This window comes from Bidens hawaiensis, unplaced genomic scaffold, assembly GCF_021521415.1.
Source record: "Bidens hawaiensis isolate Kalapana, Puna unplaced genomic scaffold, B.hawaiensis_p1.1 tig00011793_1, whole genome shotgun sequence".
Lineage (NCBI taxonomy): Eukaryota > Viridiplantae > Streptophyta > Magnoliopsida > Asterales > Asteraceae > Bidens > Bidens hawaiensis.
Window position 1 is genome coordinate 352758 of NW_027491937.1, and position 23948 is coordinate 376705.

Sequence of the window (23948 nt, forward strand, 5' to 3'; positions counted from 1 at the left end):
AATTATAATGTTTTGTGATCACTTGTTTACAAGACAATGTTATAAAGTTTCCAGAAATGGAAAGAATAAGATCCGCAGATGTTGCCAATGTTTGAGGATAATGGACCACAGTTACTTATAACTATTGTGTATAAGAGCAGTTGATTATAATTGGTACTTATCTAATGACTATACAGTTTATATTTATATATTACACAAGTTAAATGTGCAATGTGGTTTTTAAAAAATGGTGTATTAGTTTTTATTAACGAGTTGGCTGCTGACAGTAACATATTTTAACGTATTTGTTCCCAATGGTCCGCAACTAACAGAATTTTAACGCCGCCACTCGCAGGTCGTCAGAAAACGCTTTTGGTCGGAAAAATTATATTTTTTTTACCAGAAAACACCACCACCACCAACCAATTCCGGCGATGGTTCTAGAGTTCCGGCAACCTCAAAATAATTAGGTGCTTTTACTAGAAAAAGGTTTCTAAATGTTCGATCTAAGGGTACAAATATGTTTAGGACATAATGTTGAGTGTTCCGAAAAAATATAAGTTTTCCAACCAAAAAAGGTTTTTCTGGCGACCTGCAACTAACGGCGTTAGAATTATGTTAGTCACGAATCGTTGGGAACAAATATGATTAAATGTGAGATCATTATCATGCCAATTCATTAGTTGAAATCAACAACCAAAATTTGATAGTTGATATTAATAAAAATCAATACTAATTTGAAATATAAATAAAGCCAAGGGAACATTGTTTCTGAAAATGGGGTAGGTGTCACATGCAACCTTTTATTACAAAAGAAAATTATAGTTGTATTGATTGGACACTTGTTTATAAGTTCGGACCACTATATTCGTCGTCTATGTGTACCAACAAATATTCCTTCTTTCTCATATATTTGGATGTCACTCTTTTACCATATTATTATAACTTTGACCTGCCAAATGTAAGGTAGCCATTGTACATACCACCAAATATGTATCTTGACTTTATGTATAAAAACTTTACAAAACTAAAGTAAATGATTTTAGTCCTTACAAAAGATTCTTGAACCCTTTTCACTGTCATGTAAATTCTTTGCCCTTGAATTAAAGTAACATGTTCCAGCTCAATATCGTCACGAATTCTTGACTATTGTGACAAAACATGTCGTGTGTATGACAAAATAATAACACCTATCTTGTTTTTATTTGTTGATAAGAATGTTTGTACTTTGAAACTTTTTAAAAGCATTTTAATTACTAGCCGTGTTTTGTGATGAGCGAATCAGATGCATCATCTGTAAAAAACAATGATATAACAAATTTAAATTTAAATAAGATTTAAGGCTTAAAACATCATTATAAATGTAGTAAAACACAAAATCAAAATAAAAAATTCAACAAAAAGAGTCAAATTCATCACTAAATGAGATGAAAAAGAAAGCATACGACACGATTAGTAAAAAAATATAAAGAAAAATGAGATAATATGATCTTATAGTAAGTAAAAGAGAGAGTTTTGATTGAGATGTGAGCTGAACCCAAGCAAATTCTTCTTCGTATGCTAGACTTCCATCACAAGAAGCTTCACATGTATACACAACAATGGTTGCCCAATCAAGCGAGTTGGACTCGTTCTTAACATCAAAGTAGTAAAGCAACTGTGGCAAAATCTGCACAAGTCATGGAGATTGATTTAGTACATGCCAAAACAGCCAAGTTGGGTTAGGTTTATTACTAACAAAAAATGTAATGCACTTTCATGGTTTTGTCATTGTATGTGATTAACTATTTAAAAAAGAAAGAAAAAAAAAGATGAGAAGTCAACAGTTTTTCCAGGAATTAAAAAAATGATGTGTTAGTTAAGACTAGAAAAACTATATTATTTCAAGTTACATCTTAGGATAATGCAGTTCAAGAGATTGTATTCATTAAAAATATAATTTGAGATGACTCTCAGCCCATTTGCTATTTAGCTAATTTTGTTATTTGGTCCAGAAAGAACAAAGCCCAAATTGACACATTCATAAGCAAATGGGTCAACTTTCCCACATCTACAAAAAGCAAAAGAAACTGAAGTACAGCACCTGAAATTCAAAAGCCCGATCACCGCCACATGAACTGCATTTAGGTATATCAGCTTTTGATGGCTGGCCACTTAACATGGGCCACAAGGGTTCAGAAGTCTCGTGTCTAGAATACCTGCAACAGTAACAAAACAACAAATAAACCCACAAGACATCTCAAATGTTATTTTGTCTAACCATTATTCAATAATGAATATCCATATTAACTGAAAAGTTTGCTTTTTTTCATTTTGAGCTTCTAACCCTACAGTTGGCATGAACGTCTGTAGCCTCTTAGCTCGAAAACGGTAGCAATTTAATAACATACTGTTTTAATTCAATTATAGTAAGCAGATATAGCCCATTTACTAATAAGTTTGTTGATTCGGATTATGTTCCATTCCTAATAGGTCAAATGGGTTATTAAAATCAAGGGAACAAACAAGTTGAAAGTTGTCCTAAATGTGTTTTTAACGCATAATGTCTCCTGGATCATATTACTCAAAACATCAGATCACCTTAAAACTTGTTCTGGGGCTCGGGATATTCTTTGGGTAAAACATGCCCAACTCTTCATCCTTTAACAAAAAAGATGAAAATTTTGTAAGTAAGCCATATGCACATAATAAAGTACTCAATAAAAGTTTATACCTCTTTATCATTACGTAATGCGTTTCCATACGCTTTGACATTAGACACTTCAGAGTCAAACTCAGACTCATCCTCATTGACGATCTCAAATTCTGGCCAGGTAGCATTGCTTGAAGCTGTTTAGAATACATAATATGAATAAATAAAGAATTAGTCATGGTAACCATTCTAAGCACTTCACCACATTATGCTAACCAGTCAATTAATGATTTAAAATAATAAATAAGCAAAATGTACCCTAAAAAGAAAGAATACTAGCCTTTTGGTGTATCCTCTGAAGAGTCGGCGCTGCCAGAATTCGATGGCTGATACATAAGGTCTATTGTCCTACATTCCTTTTTATGAGCTGAACTCCAGTGAATGGCCTTCATAAAGAAAAAAACAGGGATAAATAACCAAAGTTATAAAAAAAAAGATTAATTAAATTAAATTCAAAAACCATAGAAGAAACTAGCATTGCAGTAACAACCTGGTGCGTCTTGGAACAGTAGAGTGCTCTTTTGCAGTTACTACAAACTTTATCTCCTTTCCAGGTACCGCACCAACTACAAAGTGGAGCTACAAAAACCATGAAACCATTATTTTAATTAATCATCCAGATACCCAAATGAAAATATAAAAGATTAAAAAAGTAGCAAAATGAAACCAACGCTATAAAATTTCTGTACCTCCTGTCCCTAAAGGCTTGTCACTGCCATCGTTATTAGGCGCTTCACTAGAGTAAAACTGATTGTCACGAGGAAGTTGGCAACGAAAGACCTTAATACTTTATACATATAAAAAAGTATCATTAATAAAGAGATCATAAAACAATCCGACATATTAAAAATATGATTCTAAGAATACCTCCTGGATCCCTTTTCAGGGTGGTGTTTCCATTGTTCATGTTGGTCTTGGAGAAGACATGACATTGATGTGCACATGAATACAAATAAGGTTCTATAAAATGTTGATTCCTTCTCAAAGAGTGGAGCATAAGCCTACAAAATAAAATAAACGATTACAAAAACCATTGCAGTTAAAGTTTCAAGTACTTAGGGGTGTCTGAGATTACTTTTTAAGCAGGCGACGTGCATAAAGTTTCGACAAATAAAAGCGTGTATGATTACATGTATATCTTAGGGTGAAATTAACAGTTCGAAACTGCTTATTTCAAAATTATTATTCTTGTTAATTCAAAGTTACGAGTTTACCCTTAGTAAAATAAACTGTTTTCAATAAACCAACTATCCGTTTCTACTAATGCGCCTAAGATATTCAATGAAGTAATCAATCCCAAACACAAATAAGCATTAGCTCACTAATCACCAATAAAATATATGTATGCCAATATCCTAATTGTTTCTTAAACAGAATTTATCCCTGTAATGCACAGTAAACTGAACTCTAGATTGCTTAAAGCTTCGATTAAGCGGAATGTGATCAAACACAAAAGTCGCAAACTCACAATTAATTTTGTATTAAAAAACAAACTAAAGTTTGAAACTTTAAAGCTTATAATGTATAAGTGTATAACACTATAAGAAAGAATGAAAATGTTAGAAGTTAATACCTGAAGCAGGAATCGAAGCGGCTCCCCACATATATCACAGAGACATGATTTACCAGAAGGCAAGTTAATTGGATTCAGCCATGCCTAAATAACATTAATTATATTAACAAACTACTGATATAATATGAACTGAAGTATAAACATTAATTAATGAGAGTGTGAATGAATGTACAGGTGTTCCGCCGGCTTTGCTCGGAAACAGATGGCGAAGAAGCGGCCACTGATGCTTCGGCTCTTCGACGAAACCTAAAGTGACAGGCGCCTGTTCTTCGTCGTCAAATTCCTCTTCATCGCCAAGTGATGAGATTTGCATATTGGTGAAATTGACTAAGGAACCGTCATTCGCACTGATTACTTCTTTAGACATTTTGAAATGAATCAGAATATCGATATGCAGCAGTCAGGGTTTAGGGTTTTGCAGCTGATTTTGAAATGAGTGGACTATATAATCACTTCTTATAGGGTTTCACCACCCGACCCGACCCGACCTGAAGGTACGATCCGGGTTTCGATTACCAAGAAAAATACATCCCACCTCTACCTGGACCCGAAACCCAATAAAAACCCGACCATCCACAAATCTGGTTCCTTCCGGACCGGTTCTTGACTTTTGTTGACAATATCCGAAACGAGTTTCTATCCGGTTCCGGTTTTTGAAATACATGATTGCGCACCTCAGGTGCCGACCATGTCTGTTAACTTAAGCGAAACCAGTGTCACTCTATGTTGCCCAAGAGTCAGGCAATTAGTTTAGTTTATGATTAAGGTCACTGGTTTCGTCATGTTTCAGAGTTATCAGACGAGCGCATACAAATTGTGACAGGTGAGTTTGATGTACTAGCACATGTTGGCATGTTAAAGTCTCTATCATGCCGAGGCCGTCCTCGATAAATTATGGAGTTATCCTAAAGTTTCAACAAATAAAAGGAAATAATGTTCGTAAAAGCAATAAAAATGACTTTGTATTTTGAACTGGACCATGATAGACAAGTATGGATGAACAAAACCACAACCATCAACGATATGCGCATCCTAAAAAACATATTACCTCGACAATGTAACCTACTCGGCCCTCAGTAAAGCGTGGGTACGATTACTTGTTTATATATAATTGGTAATCTAATTAGTGTAAGCAACTTATAAGTCATACCAATTCCAATTTGTTTTTTGTTTAATGTTTAGAAATTACACAACATGACTTCAGTTGTACCAATATATATTGTGAGCTTGCCACTCTTATTTTTTTGTTTACTTGTGTGAAGACTTCCTAAGAAGTTGTCTATGATGAAATTGTCTCAGTTCGAGTCTTTATATTGTGAAGTTCTTTCATCTACAACAATTGCGCTTAAAACGTGTTGTTGACGAGAATGTTCATGATCGATGTGTGATTTGGCTATGGTGTTGCACTAACTTCTTTTGCATGACTCTGCCTTCTAAATACACAAGCCAATAATTTTGACAATCTAATGATTGTAAATGAATCAGATAACTTATTTAAATTTGTACAAAGAACATTCCAAACACTTCAGTTTTGTATGCCTCCAAAATCCCGCTATCACATTATATCGAAAGCAGTGGTAAATCTAGGTACAAAGGTCAACGGTCAAGCAACCTCGAAGATTTTTTGTGGTTTTCAGTATCTAACAGTCATTTTTTTATGGCTAATATATGAAGAGTGACCTCGATTCGCAACACATTCGAAAAAATGACTATTAAAAAATCTTGTTATCTTGTACCCATAGAATTGTATTGACTGGACACTTGTTTATAAGTTCGGACCACTACATTCGTCGTCTATTTGTATTAACAAACATCCTTCTTACTCAACTAATAGCTCTTACATTCGTGTAAATCCTTTTGACCTTAAATCATTAGTTCAATGTTGTCAAGAAGTGACAGAAGCATACCAGATACATACTAAGAAGGTAATAATACACAGTCCCAAAAGACAATGGTAAAAACAAAATGCAAGTTTAAATAAGATTTAAAGTTTAAAGTATTTTAAAACATTAGTGGAATACAAAATCAAACAAATGGATAGAAATTCATCATATAATAATAATAATAATAATAATAATAATAATAATAATAATAATAATAATAATAATAATAATAATAATAATAATAATAATAATAAGAGTTATCTTGATTGAGATGTGAGCTGAACCCAAGCAAATTCTTCTTCATATGCCAGACTTCCATCACAAGAAGCTTCACATGTATGCACTGCAATGGTTCCCCAATCAAGCGAGTTCGACTTGTTCTTAACATCAAAGTAGTAAAGCAACTGTGGCATTATCTGCACAAGTCATGTATATTGTTACATCTTTAATCTAGGTAACCAACACCGCCCAAAATGACCCGTCTACAAAAAAGCCAAAACAAAACCAAGTACAACACCTGAATTTCAAAGGCCCGGTCGCTGCCACATGAGCTGCACATAGGTAAGGTATATCAGCATATGATGGCCGGCCACTTAACATGGGCCACAATGGTATAGTATCGTGTCTAGAATACCTGCAACAGTAACAAAACAAATATTTCAATCCCTGATGTAAACCAAATTATAAAGGTTTCGAAATCACCTTAATATTTGTTGTGGATCCCGAGCTATTCTTTTGGTAAAATATGCCCAACTCTTTGCCTCGCCGACATCCTTTAACGGAAAATATGAAAATTTTGTAAGGAGTGAGGCATATGCACTTATGCAGTTATGCACATGTTTAGTACTCAGTAAAACAGTTTATATATACCTCGGTATCATTACGCAATACCTAGCTACTACTAGACCCATTTGACCAAACATAGCCCGTTTGACCCATTAAAGATAAGGCATAACCCAAATTAGCCTTTTTATATGTAAATGACTTGAAACTACCACCTAACTACTACTCGGCCCATTTGACCATGCTTAGCCCGTTTTACTCGTTAAAGACAAGTTGCAAACAGTAACGAAAAGAAAAAGGATATCTTTTGTTTAAACCCTCAGTAGCAAGCAGATCCCGAACTTGTTCGTTATAAATCTCAATCATTTGAACAGACACATCATATTCAAAGGCATCCTTCCTCTGTTCCGCGAGAAAAAACAAGTCGCTTAACGCCCTATAGTTGACTCCTTGACTGTCCTCTGTAAGATCTTTAGGTCCAGTCTGGATAAAAAAGAAAAATAATTATATAAATTTAGATTTTGAGTTTCATCTTAATAATTTTAAGTAATTCCCAATACATCTTACCATTGTATGTGTTTTTCCTGATCCGGTTTGACCGTATGCAAAGATACAAACATTGTAACCATCAAGACCAGACCGAATGAGCGGCCTAGTATCCGCGAAAACCTCAGCTGCAGAACAAAAAACATAATTTCACAATTCAAAAATAATAATAATAATAACTTTAGAGACCAAAAAGCAGCTTTACAAACCTTGGGTTGCTGAAGGCCCAAACACTTTGTTGAAGTTAAATGATCTACATCCTTTTCCATATTTGGCAGGGGTATTTATGGTAATTGTTCCTTCTTCTATGCTATCCACACACTCTGCATATTCAACTTTCCGGGCCTAACCCGACAATAAACTCTGATGTTTCCTTTAAGATCTTGGACTTGATTGTATAGTTTTCGGTTTTCCTCAAGAACTCTGTGATTTCCAGAAGCAGCATCGGCCAAATCGTGAACATGCAGACCTACAACAACAAGGTTTTAGAATAAGTATTAAACACATAGCTCGTTTTCGTTTGAAATGTTATAAAACATACCGAAATTCTGAATCTCATCATGGAATTTCATTTGCATGAACTGCATCCCAGATTTTATAATTGAGAGAGTTTGTTTCAGATCCTGTAAAACAACACATCACATAAGATGTCACAAGATTTTAAAAGTTATGTAAAGTGATTGAATGTACTTCAAAATATATCATACCTTGATATCTTTTTCTTGTATATCAAAAAGCATTTGATATTTCATTTGCCTTCTTTTCTTTTCTTCATCAGGGATAGAGTTCTCATGAAAGTTTTGATTTTTCTTCACAACCGCGTGTTTCTTGTCTTCCACCTTGAATTTTTTTTAGTAAAAATTGAAAATAAAAATGTCAAATAATGCATTTTATAAGATTATGTCTTTTTAAAAGAACTATACTAGAAAGAGATAGAAAAAATATAACCTTTATTTCATCAGAAGTGTTTTTTACAAAAGTCTTGTTTTCGGTGGAGGTATCTTTAGCTGCAGCGTTTTTCTGTTAATAAAAAAGTTTAAAGATGTAAGAAAGTGTGATTATAAAGGCAACATGGAAGTTAATGAAACACCAAACATGAAAACAATATCATAGCTAAAAACCTTACCAATTCAAATTTGTTAGTGATTCGATTCTCAAATTCTTCCATGACCTTACTCAACACAGATTCCACAAGCTGCACAATCATTATGAGAGAAACAGAATTAATAAACATTCCCAAACACCCCCTAAATCCGTTAAATAGACAGTATTAATAACTAAATGACACTTACAATGGTTTCACTTTCCCACCAAATTTCCAAGCCCCATTCGCACCCGTTTGTTTCCACTCGTGGTAGGATTTAAGTGCTAGAATACAGTTCACGATTCTAGCCGATTTACCTCCCTAATAATTCAAAAAATAATAAAAAAATAAATAAACTTTACTGGAAACTAAACATAAACTATTCATTACATGATTTACATCATTCAAAGTTCAAACACATACTTGTTCCAAATCAGATGCTTCAAAGGTAGGTAATCCCATTTGTTCCACAGCAACCAGAAAGTTTCTAACATTTTCAAAACATTGATATATCGATAAAGCCGCTCCATCCGGTACGTAAGCCGAATCACACGGACCTTCAACCACCTGAATATATGAATATATGATCAAGAATTTCAAGATTTTAAACAATTTTGAATAAAGTTACAAACTTTAATAATATTATTACAAAATTTACAATTTTTATAAAAAGTAGTACCTTATTAACAGCTCCCGGGTCAACCTTGTTAATCACATAGCAAATAAAAACCGAAAAGAATGTACCTTGTATGGGCATTCGTTTGGTTTGTTACGGTTCACGAAAAGAATGTGATCTTTCTATCTCCACTTTTTGTCGGTGTGTGGTTTTGAATAGTAAAGCGAACTGCAATAGTCAACGCCAGAACATGTATACAACAATTGAACTAAAACATTTTTGTTGACCGAACCGTACCGTACCGACTCTAATGAAGACGGAAAAAAACCAAAAAATTACTCAAAACAAACGAACCATCGAATGACAGTAATGGGATTCATATAATCATACAAATATTGAAAGTAATGTTCAAATCATACACATATTAATGCACATCCTGATTATAGCCATATATGTAATGCCACTCCCATCATGGGTTATAATATCCCAAAAACACAATAACAATTCCATATAATTAGCAACAGTAATAAAGCCCACCAACAAATACTGCATTAATCATATGAACTTAAGGTTTATATCATTTATACATCAAGAAAAACCACCAGTCGATTACAAAAGAAATCTAAAATATTACTACATAATATCTATCATATGAAAATCAACATCGATCGATCTAAACCCTCAGTGCATGAGACCTGCACATGGGGCAAGTGTTTTTGGACAGTAACCAAGTCTTGATGCACGCGGCATGAAACTGATGCCCACAGTCGAGACGCCGGATCTTGTGGCTATTTTCACAGTTGCACAAACAAATAGAGCAGGTGATCACCTCTTTACCGACCTTCTTTCCTCCTCCTCGTGCCGTGTAGACAAGCAGATGCTTTGAAATTTCTTCTTAGGGTAAACCGGAGCCTGCACTTGGTTGCGGTGCAGAATCATCTGCCTCCATCAATAAAGTTTCTTCGAGTGAGTCATAGTCCGACATGTCTTGTGGTCTTGTATACGCGGGTATGTAGTGGTTTTGCGTTGGTTGTCGATTGGTGTTGGGGATGTCGAGAATGAATACGTCGTCAAGAAACGAAACAAATCGAAGTGGAATACTGACTTGAACCGGGCGTGGAGCAGGAACGGGGGCGTAAGCGTAGCGCGGAATGGTGTGGTACTGATAATAAGAAGGATTCATCGTGACTGATCGATGATTTTTGTATGAACACGTACAGGAGGTTGATATATAAGAGAAACTATGGAGGAGTAATATGAAGAATGGAGTAATATGATCGATAAACTGATCGATGCTGCCCTTATATATAGTTAAGTTTTATTAGGTAACTTGCTCCACAAGGTTATACTTCTAACGGTAACTACTAACTACCACTTCAAGACTTAATTAGTATTTGTTGATTTAGTTACTTAACATATATATTTTGTTTCCTATTTTAATGTTTCACCGATTTATGATTAAAAAAAGTATATTTTGTTTCCTATTCTATATTTTCTTATCTTTGTTTGTTGAATCTTAAGTTTGTTTATAAACAATTTTTATTAAACTTTTTTAAATTTTATCTTCAAGATTTGATTTTGTCTTTACAGGCACGAGATAAATGATGACACAAATAACAAACACATTGAACACAAGGATTTTGAAATGATCAAAACACCCATCTTACCCAAATCACATGATGACAATTGACGGCTCTTTCTTAGCACACGACCCGCTCAAGGGACTTGGGCACGATAACTGGTACACTAGAGGTTCGTCCTTCCCAATCATCTTGTACTAGGGAAAGGTCCTCTCAATGCTCTACACCGGATATGGACCGAACTATCTCATAATATTCTGAACCCAACTCATGTACCGCTTTAATGGGTGAACCCAACCCAGCCCTTGGAACATACTACAACCCCACGTGGTGAAGAGCCGATATCAAGGTGCCAAACCTTCCTGTCGATGTCAGCTCTTGGGGAAGATCAGTGTGTTACCCCTAGAGTAACTTTTATCCGTTGAGCAGCAGCCCTTCCACTGGACTCCGTCTGATCACCAAGACCAACTTTCGTCCCTGCTCAACGGGTGAGTCTTGCAGTCAATCTCCCTTCTGGCTTTGAACTCGAGGGCCGATCTTCGTCTGGCCCAAGGAAACCTTTGCACACGTCCATTAAAAGTGTAACCAATAGCGGAAAGTGTAACTAATAATGTTGAACACGGAGAACTATCTTTGTAATTTAGTCACAAAACAAATAATGTGCCGGAACGTTTGCTCATTAGATTCACATAAAACAAAGGTTTCAAAAGTACTAACCATCAATGTCATTTTCTCATACATATTAATTTCCAAGGTCCACATGGTGGGTCCCTCAATATAACAAGCAACCAAAAAAAAAATAAAAAAAAATTGACATAAAAATTCATCATCATCATCATCAAGGCATTTCTCCACCATTCATCTAACCACAAAATAAAAAATAAATAAATCAGAAAAATAAACACAAACATTATAATACACTTGAAAAAATTTATGAAAAAAAGTTAATGAAATAAAATAGAATGAAATTTTACCAGTTACACCATCCTCCATCCTCAAGGCTGCATTAAGTATTTCTTTAATGATTTCTATCACTGCTAAATCTAATCTAACTCCATTATATACAAAACAATCAACTACAATCCAAACCAAACTGACAGTTAATATTTTACAACAGAAAGTCAAAGAATGTAAAAAAGTCAACATACCTCAAAAGACAAACTTGATGTCAATGCTTCCAAACAAGATAACAATTTAACAACCTTCACTAATCTCATCAAAATCTTTAATCTGCAACTTTATTTGATCAGAATTGGATCGCGGGTCCTTATTCGTATCACAAAAGTAACGCAGTTTTAACTAATACTGTACACTTGTACAAAAACTAATCCACCATTTGTTTGCAAATCCCCAACATCTAATATAATCAATAAACACGCGATTAATAGTTGATATATCCATTTAATTTGTTGTCATCCCACCCGAGATCATGTGCTAATTACTTCCATTGCCATGCGTACGAGTTGCAACAATCCTTCGACGTCTTGGAAATGGAAATCAAGAGCCGGTTTGATTATTTCTTGATGGTGGGAATGTTCTGGTTGCGAGCCGCAAGCTGCATATGCATTCTGAGATCTTCTAGAAGCTTCCATTGCAAAGTTGACATCTTGCGCCTGCCAAGATTTCAGATGTGAAACGTCGGATAAAGGGTCAAAACAAAATATTGTTCAAAACGGGTCAGTTTGATATCGATTGACCAGTTTGACCTATTGAACTCATTGGAGATAAACTATTAAATAAATTATAATCCAAATTGACGCATTTTAAGGTAATTTAGTGGAAAATGCCATCTTTAGTCAAGCCGGATAACTAACTAAGTATCGGGAGTGCACTTACGAAGTTAAGAATCCGCAAAAAGTTAGGTTTAATCCGAGCAGCAATAACATGATTTCCAGCAACTTGAGGATCATTAACACCCTTGGCAGGGGCATTTTTGTCAACAGCAGCTGGGTTGTTCAGGTTATCAATATCAGAAGCAGATGAAGACGGAGATTCGCCTACAAATACAAATACGGATTATAAACATGTAATTATTGCAAATATATATTAAAAAGAAAAAAAAAGTAAATATACCTGTAGGGCCTATTTGGAGAGATGTTTGCAACTCCTGCCTATCTTTTGAAGCATTTGTATGTGAAGAATAAACCACCTTTAAGTATGCCACCTCAGCTAATTTGTAGGCCAGCACTGCGGCTGCCATTTCTTTTACCTTCTCATATTCATGAGCAACATACCTAGTAATTAATCACACAATTTAGTATGTTTGATTTGATAAGATAACTTAATTAGGGTTAACTAGAGCATCATTATATTACCGTCATCATGTCCTTTATTTTCAATTAAAATCTATTAAATTGGAATTGAATTACCGATATCACTTACTCGCAAAGTTTTGCGGTGCTACCATACATGCTCATTGACTGAATCATATCACCGTGTTTGCCACTTTCGGTATAACTAGATTCTAATAAAGATGACCCATAAAGAAACTTTAACACTGCTTGAAAATAAAGCGAGTTACTCTCCTGATTTTCTCCAGAAATCTGCAAAAAAACACCGAGTTTAAATCAACCATCACCTAAATAATAAAATTATGATAACCGAAACAAGGAAGGCTAAAAACCTTGAGACGATCAGCCATGTGTTTAAGAGCTTTGGCCTCTTTTATAGCACTTGCAGCCTGACTCGATGATTCCCGTCTGAGTGGACTTGGTATTCCTTTATGTACAGTCGGTGTAGGATGTCTTATACTCACCGACTGATTCCCGTTCTGGTTTTCATCTTTCTTTTTCTGTTTGATAGATTTCAATGCGTCACTACCTTCAACGCCATCATTTAGTAACCTATTTCCCACATTATCTTTCTGAGAACCTACAACAGGTTGGGGAGGACGTGTTGACTCACTTTGGCTTTTACCAGATGGTGGTAGCGAGTGCGGTTTTCCTTTTCCCATAACATCCCATTTTGAAACCTTTTCACCTTCCCGTCCAATTGGCGTATTATTCTGCTTAACATCTTGAATTGAGACCGGTTTTCCAGAAGATTCTTTTTTTAAAGCAGACCCTTTTTCAGCTTTAATGGGATTAACAGATGGTTTATTATCAAGTTTATCTAGAGGTCTATTTTGTACCCCCTTTGACTTTTCAACATCTGAAGCTTCAGTCAAACGTTCAGAAAGATTGATCTTCTCAATATCAGATTTAGAACTCCGATTTTTTTCTTTAGATCTTGAAGAAGATTCTTTCCCGTTTTTCCGTGAAAGGGATCCGTTGGAGGGAGATGGATCATCATTCTTTCTTTCTCCTTGAATTGACGGTTTTGTCCCTGGTGATTCAAATTCAAGCGAAGGTACACCCTTATCTAAGGATTCTGCTACATCTAATTCCTTCTTGAATATGCTTGATTTGTAATTTCCTCTATCATTCTCAGAATCTTTTTTAAGATCTTGAGAATTATCGACACTTCCGATATTTCTTCTAGAAGGTGTAAGTTTATCGGGATTCAAAATCCTTAAAGGAGATGAAGAAACCGACTCCACAGGTGACCCTTTTGCTTCATGGTTGTTGGCTTTAGTTTTATGAGAACCAGAAACCTTGGAAGAGCTTGAAGTAGCAGCAGCCAATAATCTACCTTTTTCTTCCTCCCAGGGGTCGGGTATTTTTACCTTTTTACCTTTTCTCTGCCCATTTTCGCTCGTTTCTTCTACTTGTGCATTGTCATCAAATTCATTAGATTTCCTTTTCTTTACAAGATCTCTTTCATGTGAAGTTTCATTTAGATGCTTGAGATTTACACCCGAAACTTTTGAGTTAGATTTGGAATCTTTCGAGTTGTCATCAAATTTCTGGAGGTCTTTTCTTGAAGGTAAATCATTAACGGAGGTGTTAATTGTTTTAGGGGCTGCTCCATCATGGTCAAAAACCCGATCTTTGTGGGCCCCCTGATTATCATCCGTTTTCACTTTTTTGGTATCTCTAGAATTATCTTGACTAGTCTCTCGCTTGTTCTTAGACTTTAACTGAAGAGAGTTATTGCCTGTGCAAGGATAGAACCATTAAATTAGACATTATACACTTGAAGAAACTCAATAAATACACATACAGATGGCAAATTTGGAGGTGGTCAAAATGAGTCATTTTTAACACAAGTCAATCGGGCTGCTCCGACCCACAAACCCCTTCTTTAATTTTATAATAACCAATGTGTAATATATGAATGGAACTATTCGACACGTTTCTTTTTTCCTCAAATCTTAAAGCTTAACTCATTTAACATATTAAAGATGAAAAAAAACCTTATAATAACCTACATCAACCCATTTGTAGGTAAAGGGGTCAAAGTTTCTACTTTTAACATACAAAAAAAGGTCAAAGTCAACTGCAAAAAGAATACCTTCATCCACAAAATTTTCAAGTATTTTCTTCTTCTCTTTGTGCTTTAATCTGTTTTTTTCTGCCATCAAGCTACTAGAATGGCCCGAATCTTGAAATTCTACTTCATTTACAACAGCGGACTGGTTTGCATCATTCACGCTCCTAGTTTTACTCGATGTTTGAAGATTTCTTTTTGTAGAACTAGAAGACAATGAGGGTCTCTCTTGCTTCACTTCATTCGATAAATCTTTTATTCCATGTTTTTTCTTTACACCAGATTGTGGACCAAAAAGTTGGTGTCTTTGATCAGGGTGCAACGGCTCAACCGACACCAGTCCTGGTTGCGGTCCACCAGGTTGAATACCATGAACCGTAGGTGCAGGCCAAGGAAAATGGGTGGTCATAGCCTTTGTTGTCTCTTCTTGACTGATACTGCACCGATTCATTCCGGGCCTATGGATTTGACAAAACAATAAATATCAGGAAATGAAAGATTTTGATTAAAAGGTGCTTATTTAGACTCTTGAAAAATTTTAAGAAAAATGGATAATTAGTTACATAGTATTGTCTTCATAATCCTATTTAATAAAATAATCATTTATAACAATCAACAGAAAATGGAAAAGAAAAGGTGTTGACCAATCAACATATACTGTTTTGACCCGCACTAATAAAACAAAAGAAAAGGTGTTGACCACTCAAAATCTCACTTTACCAAAAAAAAAAAAGAAACTTACAGCCAATCAAGCATGCTACAGAGCCACTTCTCAGGAAGGCTGCCCGGATTAACACCAAGTGGAAGAAGCCTCCATTTCTCACATTTGTCACAACAAACCCAATCTTCATTAACTACAGCAGGTACTGTGGCAGCAGCTGTATCAGTTACAGGCCCACCGTTTCCTATTGTAGGTGGGCCCAGGCCCGTCGGGCCCACTGCTGGATTAACCAACGAAGATGGTTTCGGATCCTTTTTTCCATTTATTCTCTCTTTTGAAAAGACGTCACTTTCTTGAGTAACCTTTTCAGTATCTCTGAAGTCCTTTGGTTTGTTCCCAAAAGGCTTGTCCTCCAATGCCACATCATCACCCTCTTCAATTTCCGGATCAAGTTCACCAAAGAAATCTTTATATGTTTCTCTCACCTTCCCATTAGTGCTTTTAGGGCCTTCTGACTTGGACCCGTAACTGTTTTTATTTTTAGATGAGGAATTATCATTCTTTAGACCATTTCCATTCTCCAAACTCTGGCTTCCTTTTGATTTCTTTTTGCTTCCGGAAGATGATGTCACCATCTTCACACCATCTTTTTCATGTGATGTAGCTTTTTGAGCAAGCATCTGCTTTGAAGGAAGAACTTTACTACTTTTTGAAACATTTGAATCAGCTTTTGCAGAAAACGCTACAAACTTTTCATCAGAACTTGCATCTCCAACCAGATTATCCTTTTTAATAGGCTTCTCGACCCGAATGTTATCATCGATGAAAACCGAACCCAAACGTTCTTCTTTTGGTATATCAGATGATTCACCCTTATAGGTATCACCTTTTCTGAAATCCAAATATTCTTCTTTCTTTACACTGCTAATGCCATTTATTTGTTGCACCGATACAAAATTATCTTCAGCTGTTGGCTTTTTCTCATTTTGATCAGTTTTAGAATCTGACTTATTGACTTTAAGGGTACTTTCCTGGCTTCTTTTATGTACGGACCCACAACTACTATCCTCCCGTTTTTCTTTTTCAGTCAAGTGCAAGAGATCATATGGAAGGGGAGATAACAGTAAACCCCCAAGAACTGGAAATGATGTCATCATCTGTTACAAGATCAAAATAGATTTCTTATCTTTAAGAAATTTCACATAATAAAAACAAGACTCAGAAATTTTGAAGCGTTAACCTAAGAATGGGTCATCTGAGTTGCATTGTGTTCAAACGGGCCAAACAAGTAAAAAATACGCCTTTAAAGTACTTTAGTTAAGGGGAAAAAATCACATTATTATTTTAAGAGTGAGTTGTCATTTGGTCAATGTGGTTTGGTCACTTTCACCACTTTCATCTAAAAAATTCTTGTTCCCTTGGCTATCGTTCTGGTTTCTAAAACTTGTCATTTTCATCAACTTCGTTAATGCGATCCAAATTTTACTGTTAAATTAGGGATATTTATTTCTTTTTATACATTTTGTATGAAAACAAAATAAAAAATAATAAGTTTAAAAATACCAACACAAAGTGAAAAAGATGTTGAGTGTTAACCCAGCCCGGCCCGTTTCATCACGATAGGTATAACAAATGGCATGCCAGTTTTGACCAGGATATGTTTGACGCGTTACTCAGACCACCCAACAAAGTCTATTTCATCATTTCTAGAGTAAAATAAATAAAAAAACATAAAAACAATTACCAACCTCAAGAATACTAGTAGGGGATTCCTCACAAGGGACGTCATTAGGCACATGACATAAATCATCACTATTTACAGGACTGGCTTCAAATGAAGATGAAGGAGATACATCAAGTCCAAGTCCACTGTAAATTTCAGCATTTTTTCTAGCTGACAAGTTATCAGAGCCGACTTTGATTCGGAGCTTTAGTGACTTTTGGTCGCAAGTGGTACCAAAGTTGTTGTTAATGGATTGTTGACCATTAGAGATGAATTTATCAGCAGCCCTAGCAGAGGACCTGTGCACGTCCTGTTTCAGTTTACCGTTCACTGGCGGACCCCTTAGTGACGGAGTTGCCGGTGGTGCACCGCTAGTCAAAGCCGGTCCATGTCTTGTTGTTTGAGATGCATTTGGTATGGAAACAGATTGCTGTCGACCACCCTGTGTAGCAATATTATTAAATCTTTGTGCAATATATCAAATATAACAATAATTCCCACTTTACCCTTGAAAACCTCACATACATTTATTAAGAATCACCATAGCAAATTGGTGGATCCAAGTTTTTGAAATTAGAGTATGCGCCAACAATTATTTAAGGAAACACTAGAAAAACGATTTTATTTTTATGTTTGACGCAAAAGGTATAATTAATATCTAACTATCATTAATATATATACAAATTTAACGAAATGTGATTACTGGAAACGTCGCTAACACGTAAAAGCGGTCATTAACTATAGTATTAATGGAGTTATTAATACGATAACAATTACGGATTATCAAAAACAAACTACCTCTAGATGCAGATTATTAGGGGATGCATTGTTGATATGAACTTTTGGAGGCGTTTTTGAAGGAGGGCCAGCAGGAGAACGCTGATAAGTAGGCAAAAACGAACCGTATCCACCAAACTTTGCCCCTGCAAATAAGTACACATGCTAGAATCAGCATTCCAGCATTTTTAGTTCGGGAGGTGCCAACAATCCGTGATTTCTTACCCAAATTTTCAGCCGAAACACCACCTTCAAAATCTTTTTGAAAATGTCCCAATACATCTTGAAGTTTTTCGTCCTTAAAAGATAGAAATAAGAAGTATACATAAGTAGAAAGAAGCATATGTTTCGATAGGGCAATAAGAAAAAAGCAACATGAACGTAAAAATCATTTATTGAGAGTTCAAATACGGTAAACGAAAATTAGGAAAGCCGACAAAAACAATTTGTCATTAAATACCCCTATCTAGGACTCTAGGTCAATCAACCACCCATAAACCTATTTTACAGAGGTAAATATGGAACAGCATTTCACGATAGCTACCAATTAGACTTGCATGTCGTAATTAACATGGGAAAACAATATAGGATTAACCTTCCTGAAGAACAATGTTAACTCAAATAAGATAGCAATAATCCATGTCTAGAGTTTCTACTTTAATATGCAAATCAAATTGAAAAGGTGCAAACCGTTTGGACGTTAAAAATATCACCAAAATGTTGACCACAAAGAACGGATACAGTATCTCATAGAAGAGGATCAAACTTTATCTTAAAATGGATACATGAAAGCTAGAAATTATTGCTAGTTATGACTAATAAGTAAAGGATGCCGAGGTGCTTCAATTCATATATGTTTAGTTAACATGTTAATTAATACAATTATAGATAACTATTTTTAGACTTCATGCAACCATCAACTGTGACATATATATGTGTCATGTGTGTATATCCCTGCACATGTATCCTTGCAAACATACATCCACATTTACTGGAGCAAATCCAACATCAACAAATATCGAACGTCAGTCAAAGTTGTTACATATCCTAAAACAAAGCAATAATGACAAGGTGCTTCATACACACACCAACCGAAACACAACTGTATGTATACAACTACACAAGCACACATATGTATCATAATCCACATACATGTATCCTTAAACACATACATCCACATTTACTGGAAACAAATCCAGCATCCACAAACAACAAATATCAAGTCAAGCTGTCACACATCCAAAAAAAAAGGAAACTACACACAACACATAGATCTAATAATGCACATTCACTATCCAACAATAACCAACCAACACAATTCAAACCCTAAACATTAAACAATCAAACCAACAACTTATATATAAATTAAAAAAAAAAAAAAATCCTTACAAGATAAGAGAGAGCAACATCAGGGTCAATTGCATCATCATCATCATCATCATCATCATAACCAGCACCATCATGATTAATATTATTATTATTTTGAAAACAAGCCTCTCCTTCTTCAAGCTCCATATCTCCTCCACCTTCAACATCAACACCATACCTTAAACTCAACCCCCCCTTCCTACCACCATCCCTACTCCCAACAGAAATCATCCAAAACAAAACCCCACGAATTATTTAATTAATCAATTAAACCAACCAACGAACCAGTATCAATCAATATCACAATTAACTTTACAAAACCGCAACGAAACTCGAAAAACTCATCGACCCATTTCAGATAATCGAAAACCCATCAAAACCCAGAAAGGAATTGGCCCAAAACATCGAGATCGGAAACCAACGGAAACACAAAACGATTGAAATTGGCGCATAAGGGGGTGAAATTGGGGCAGCTGAGTTACCGATCTACGATCAATTTGGGTTGAATTTGGTTGATTTGGATCGTGACAAATAATATTATTTGATGATCTTGTGTTTGTGATTTAGCTCAAATCGATGAGCGATGAAAGAAACAAATAACGGAGGAGACTCTGGTTTTGGGTACAGCTGCCGCTTTTTTTTCTTTTATTTATTTTATTTATTTTTCATTCATAATTATTAATTACATTACCATCATTAATTATTAGGTGTTTGGGAGTGGGGTTTTGTATTATTTTATTTAATCTAATTTGATTTTTATCTTCTTACTTAAATGGTATTAAATGCGTATTTTTTTTTAATTATGGTAATGGTTTTTTACAATTAATTATGTCCACTAAAAATTCTGGTATTAAATTTTTAAAATCAATAGAGCTTTTATTTGAAGATTTGAACATGAGATTAGTTATGTAAATTAAAAATCTTTAATAAAAAATATAGTTTGAATGGTAAAACAATATTATATTAGATAAAAGATAAATGAAGGATGAACATGACTTTTGAAAGGGACATATTGGGCATGGTTATTTAAGAGTGTTTGGATAGTTTAATACGTTAATATATTAAAGTTTTCAGTTCTTTTTTGTTCGTATTGTGTTTTCATAGCCTAAAAGAATTGACCTAGATAATGATATTCATTTAATAAAGTCACTGAAGTTTTAAATTTGGAAAACTTTTTATTAGACATAAGTAAAATTAGCTGTCTAATACATAATATTAACTGTTTAGAATTTTTTTAAAACTTTTCTTAACATTAATAGTCTACTATTATGACACATTTATGTGTTAACTTTCAAGGTATTAATATAAAAAGATATTTTCATAACATAGTGTTATAATTGTGTTTCAACTTTTTTAGAGAGTATTAGAGCATTCACATCTAATTCTTTTCGAATTCAAAGTTACAATAAATATCAATATATTTTCTCTTTTTTTCAACTAAATAATACTATTTTATACATTTATCAATATATTTTTTTCTATACTACACTCACAGCCACTTTCAATATATATTAAAAAATTTATAGGGTGCAACAGTATATTTTCAAATATACAGAAAAATCAATGCATTTTCTCTCTCATTCACTCACAACACTCTAAACCAATCTCTAAATAATAAAAACCACTCTCACAAAATTTGATGGTTGAATGAGAATGTTCTTATCTTTGATTTTTTATATGATTTAAACAAATACTTTTTTACTTCCGGCATTTCCATTTTATTAGTTCTAACTGTCATGTTATTTAATTCATTTGTTCTTAACTTGAGTTAAATATGTGAACTTAAGTTTGTTAATTGAGATTGAGAGATAAATACACATTAACAATTAGATTTATCACAAAATATTTACAAGTTTTATATGACTAAGAGTAATTAATTGTTTAAATCATTACTAAGTCAATAAATATTGCTCATATTCGTATATGAACATAAAATGAGTTGGCCCAAAACACAACCTGGACACGACACGAATTTAAATTGGTCGACACAACATGACACGAAGAAAAATATTGGTTGGGTTTGGATTGAATAATCTCAATACGCTAACCCACAAACCCGATACTCCTCAACTTGTCAACCTGTCATGATTGACACCCCTAATATAAACAAAAAAATATCCACCAAATTATAACACATCATGAGTTTTTCTAAAGTCTTAAACATGAACTGAACATTAAACCCATCACCAATTAAAACAAAAACTTTATGTAACAAAACAAAAAGTAAAACTTTTCTTATTTGAACTAATGTTTTATAGCAAATCATTCGCATGTACGGATTCTTACCCCTCCACTTATCGAATTAATGTTCAATTGATTAAACTGTAACATCACGAAATATCAGATCAAAAATGCCAAGTTTTCAAAGTACAAGGACCAATTTTGAAAATCTGCTTTCTTAACCCATCGCTATACGCGATGCCATAACCACAACGTCATCGCGCATCGCGATGACGTGGTCTGACAGGCTATGACACGTGCCTCCACGTGTCCCCACGTGGCACGTGTCTAGACACATGGCAAGTCTACTAGGTTACACGACAAGACTAGTCGCGATACGCGATGTCCTCCAAATTGGCTTATCGCGTATCGCCACCCAATAAAATATAATTAAAGGATCCGTTAACCCATCGCTATACGCGATGGATCCTTTGCAAGACCTATCGCGTATCGCGATAGGTCAGCTGATCAACACCTATAAATAGGGCTATTAGCCCTTCATTTTGTTCATCACATCTCACTCTCTCTCTCTATATCACTCTCTTACTACCTCGTAAAGCGTGCCACTGACCCTCCTTGTAATCCGCGCCCAAAACCGAAATTTTCTCGAAGTTCGTGCCACACACCAACGGCATTGCCTCGAAGTGTGTTCCACCAAGAGACGAGTCGGCGTCCACCTCGAAGTGTGTGCCGACGAAGTTCGACGACCGATGTGCCTCGATTTACGTACAAGAAGGTGTTGATCAAGATTATTTGAGAAACGAGAAAGCGTCGAAGTGTTGCTGGAGAGCCTAGGAATATAAGCCAACCAAGGTAACGATAATGCCCGAATAAATATTAATATAATATTAAAAGGCTTAGACCTTAGTCAAGGATATACTCAATAACTCGAAAATAAATAAAAGAAAATATAAACAAAATATAACAAAGAAAATATAAATAAGAAATATGAATATAAAGTAATTCTTTGTAATTAATATTATTTAAGTTTCTTAAATAATAAGTAAAGAAATAAAGTATATGTTTCTTTGAGAAGAAGAAACGTAGTTTTAAGAAAAGTAAACAAGTAAAACTAAAGGTTTAAACTTGTTAAATAAAGAAATGTTGTTTTGAACTAAAGGTTCGAATAGAAAATATAATCGAGGTAAAGATTATACAAAAAGAGACTAAAGATCTTAAGCTAGATTAAAGATCTAGTAATAACAAAAGGTTATACTCGCACTATAGGTCTGAGATAGCTAAAGAAAGACAACACGATCAATGAAGTGAAGCTGATCCTTTCAAAGGTGAATACGCCCCAAACTTTTATAACTTGTTTAAACGAGTCAAAGTAAATTGATTACATGAGATTACGTATCTCTAAAACATTATAAATAAAAGTAATCGTTGGCCCTCAGGCTGTCGTGTACGTTTGTTTGGATCTTTACATATGCGGTTAGACAGTAGGCACACCGCGCTACACTTGGTTATATGCATCCGCCATGACAGGCCAGACCTAAGTTACGTCCGAGAGTGGGTAATCATGTGTATACTGATGGTAGCTAAGTAATCTCGAATGTTGCGGTGTTTTGTAACACCTCGGCTAAAACGGAATACGTCAGAGTGTGACGTACAGATTGCTCAAAACATATGTGACACTATTAAGTGACAATAATATCTTTAATTAATTTAAACATCAGGTACACAAGTTTGTAACAGTAACTACAAGAAAAATACAAAGAAATACACATTTAAAATTTCGTCCATTTAAGTTGAATGTCCTAAGTACTAATGTTTTTTTCACGGCATCATCCTCTAAATAAGGTACATGTAGCATATGTATAAAATAATGTCAACTAAATGAATAGTTGGTGAGTTCATACAGATTTTGATATAAGTACATAAAAATTATACAATTCCATGAACAAATGTAAATGAGCAAGTAAGGTCGTTTCCAACTGGGATTGTGCACCAGCGTACTCAGATAAGCGCGAGTAAGGTCATTTCCAGTTAGGATTGTGCACCAATGTACTCGGATAATAAGGCCCTTTTCCACTCAAAACAAAAAATGTCTTGAGTGCAAAGAGGGGAGTATGATCATACTATATTGAAGTAA

At 34.7% G+C, this 23948-nt stretch overlaps 1 protein-coding gene and 2 pseudogenes across 2 annotated transcripts; all 3 read right to left on the minus strand.

The window, feature by feature from the left end:
• Window positions 1-1235: 1235 nt before the first annotated feature.
• LOC143539083 (uncharacterized) lies at window positions 1236-4719 on the minus strand (annotated as a pseudogene). The gene is made up of 11 exons (XR_013136372.1): window positions 4417-4719; window positions 4245-4328; window positions 3539-3672; window positions 3361-3458; window positions 3162-3250; window positions 2952-3057; window positions 2676-2808; window positions 2560-2619; window positions 2063-2177; window positions 1378-1648; window positions 1236-1273 (listed from the first exon to the last, which is right to left on the minus strand). The product of XR_013136372.1 is annotated as an uncharacterized LOC143539083 (transcript).
• Window positions 4720-6384: 1665 nt separating this feature from the next.
• Window positions 6385-10339, minus strand: LOC143539084 (kinesin-like protein KIN-14I; annotated as a pseudogene).
• Window positions 10340-11474: 1135 nt separating this feature from the next.
• Window positions 11475-20379, minus strand: LOC143539061 (cysteine-tryptophan domain-containing zinc finger protein 3-like). The gene is made up of 13 exons (XM_077032478.1): window positions 19655-20379; window positions 18491-18563; window positions 18287-18411; window positions 17514-17930; window positions 15847-16922; window positions 15129-15562; window positions 13360-14771; window positions 13119-13279; window positions 12810-12970; window positions 12573-12733; window positions 11885-12349; window positions 11718-11812; window positions 11475-11598 (listed from the first exon to the last, which is right to left on the minus strand). The coding sequence occupies exons 1-11, from the start codon at window positions 19862-19864 to the stop codon at window positions 12164-12166; spliced, it is 4416 nt and encodes a 1471-aa protein (XP_076888593.1). The 5' UTR covers window positions 19865-20379; the 3' UTR covers window positions 11475-11598; window positions 11718-11812; window positions 11885-12163.
• Window positions 20380-23948: the final 3569 nt, after the last annotated feature.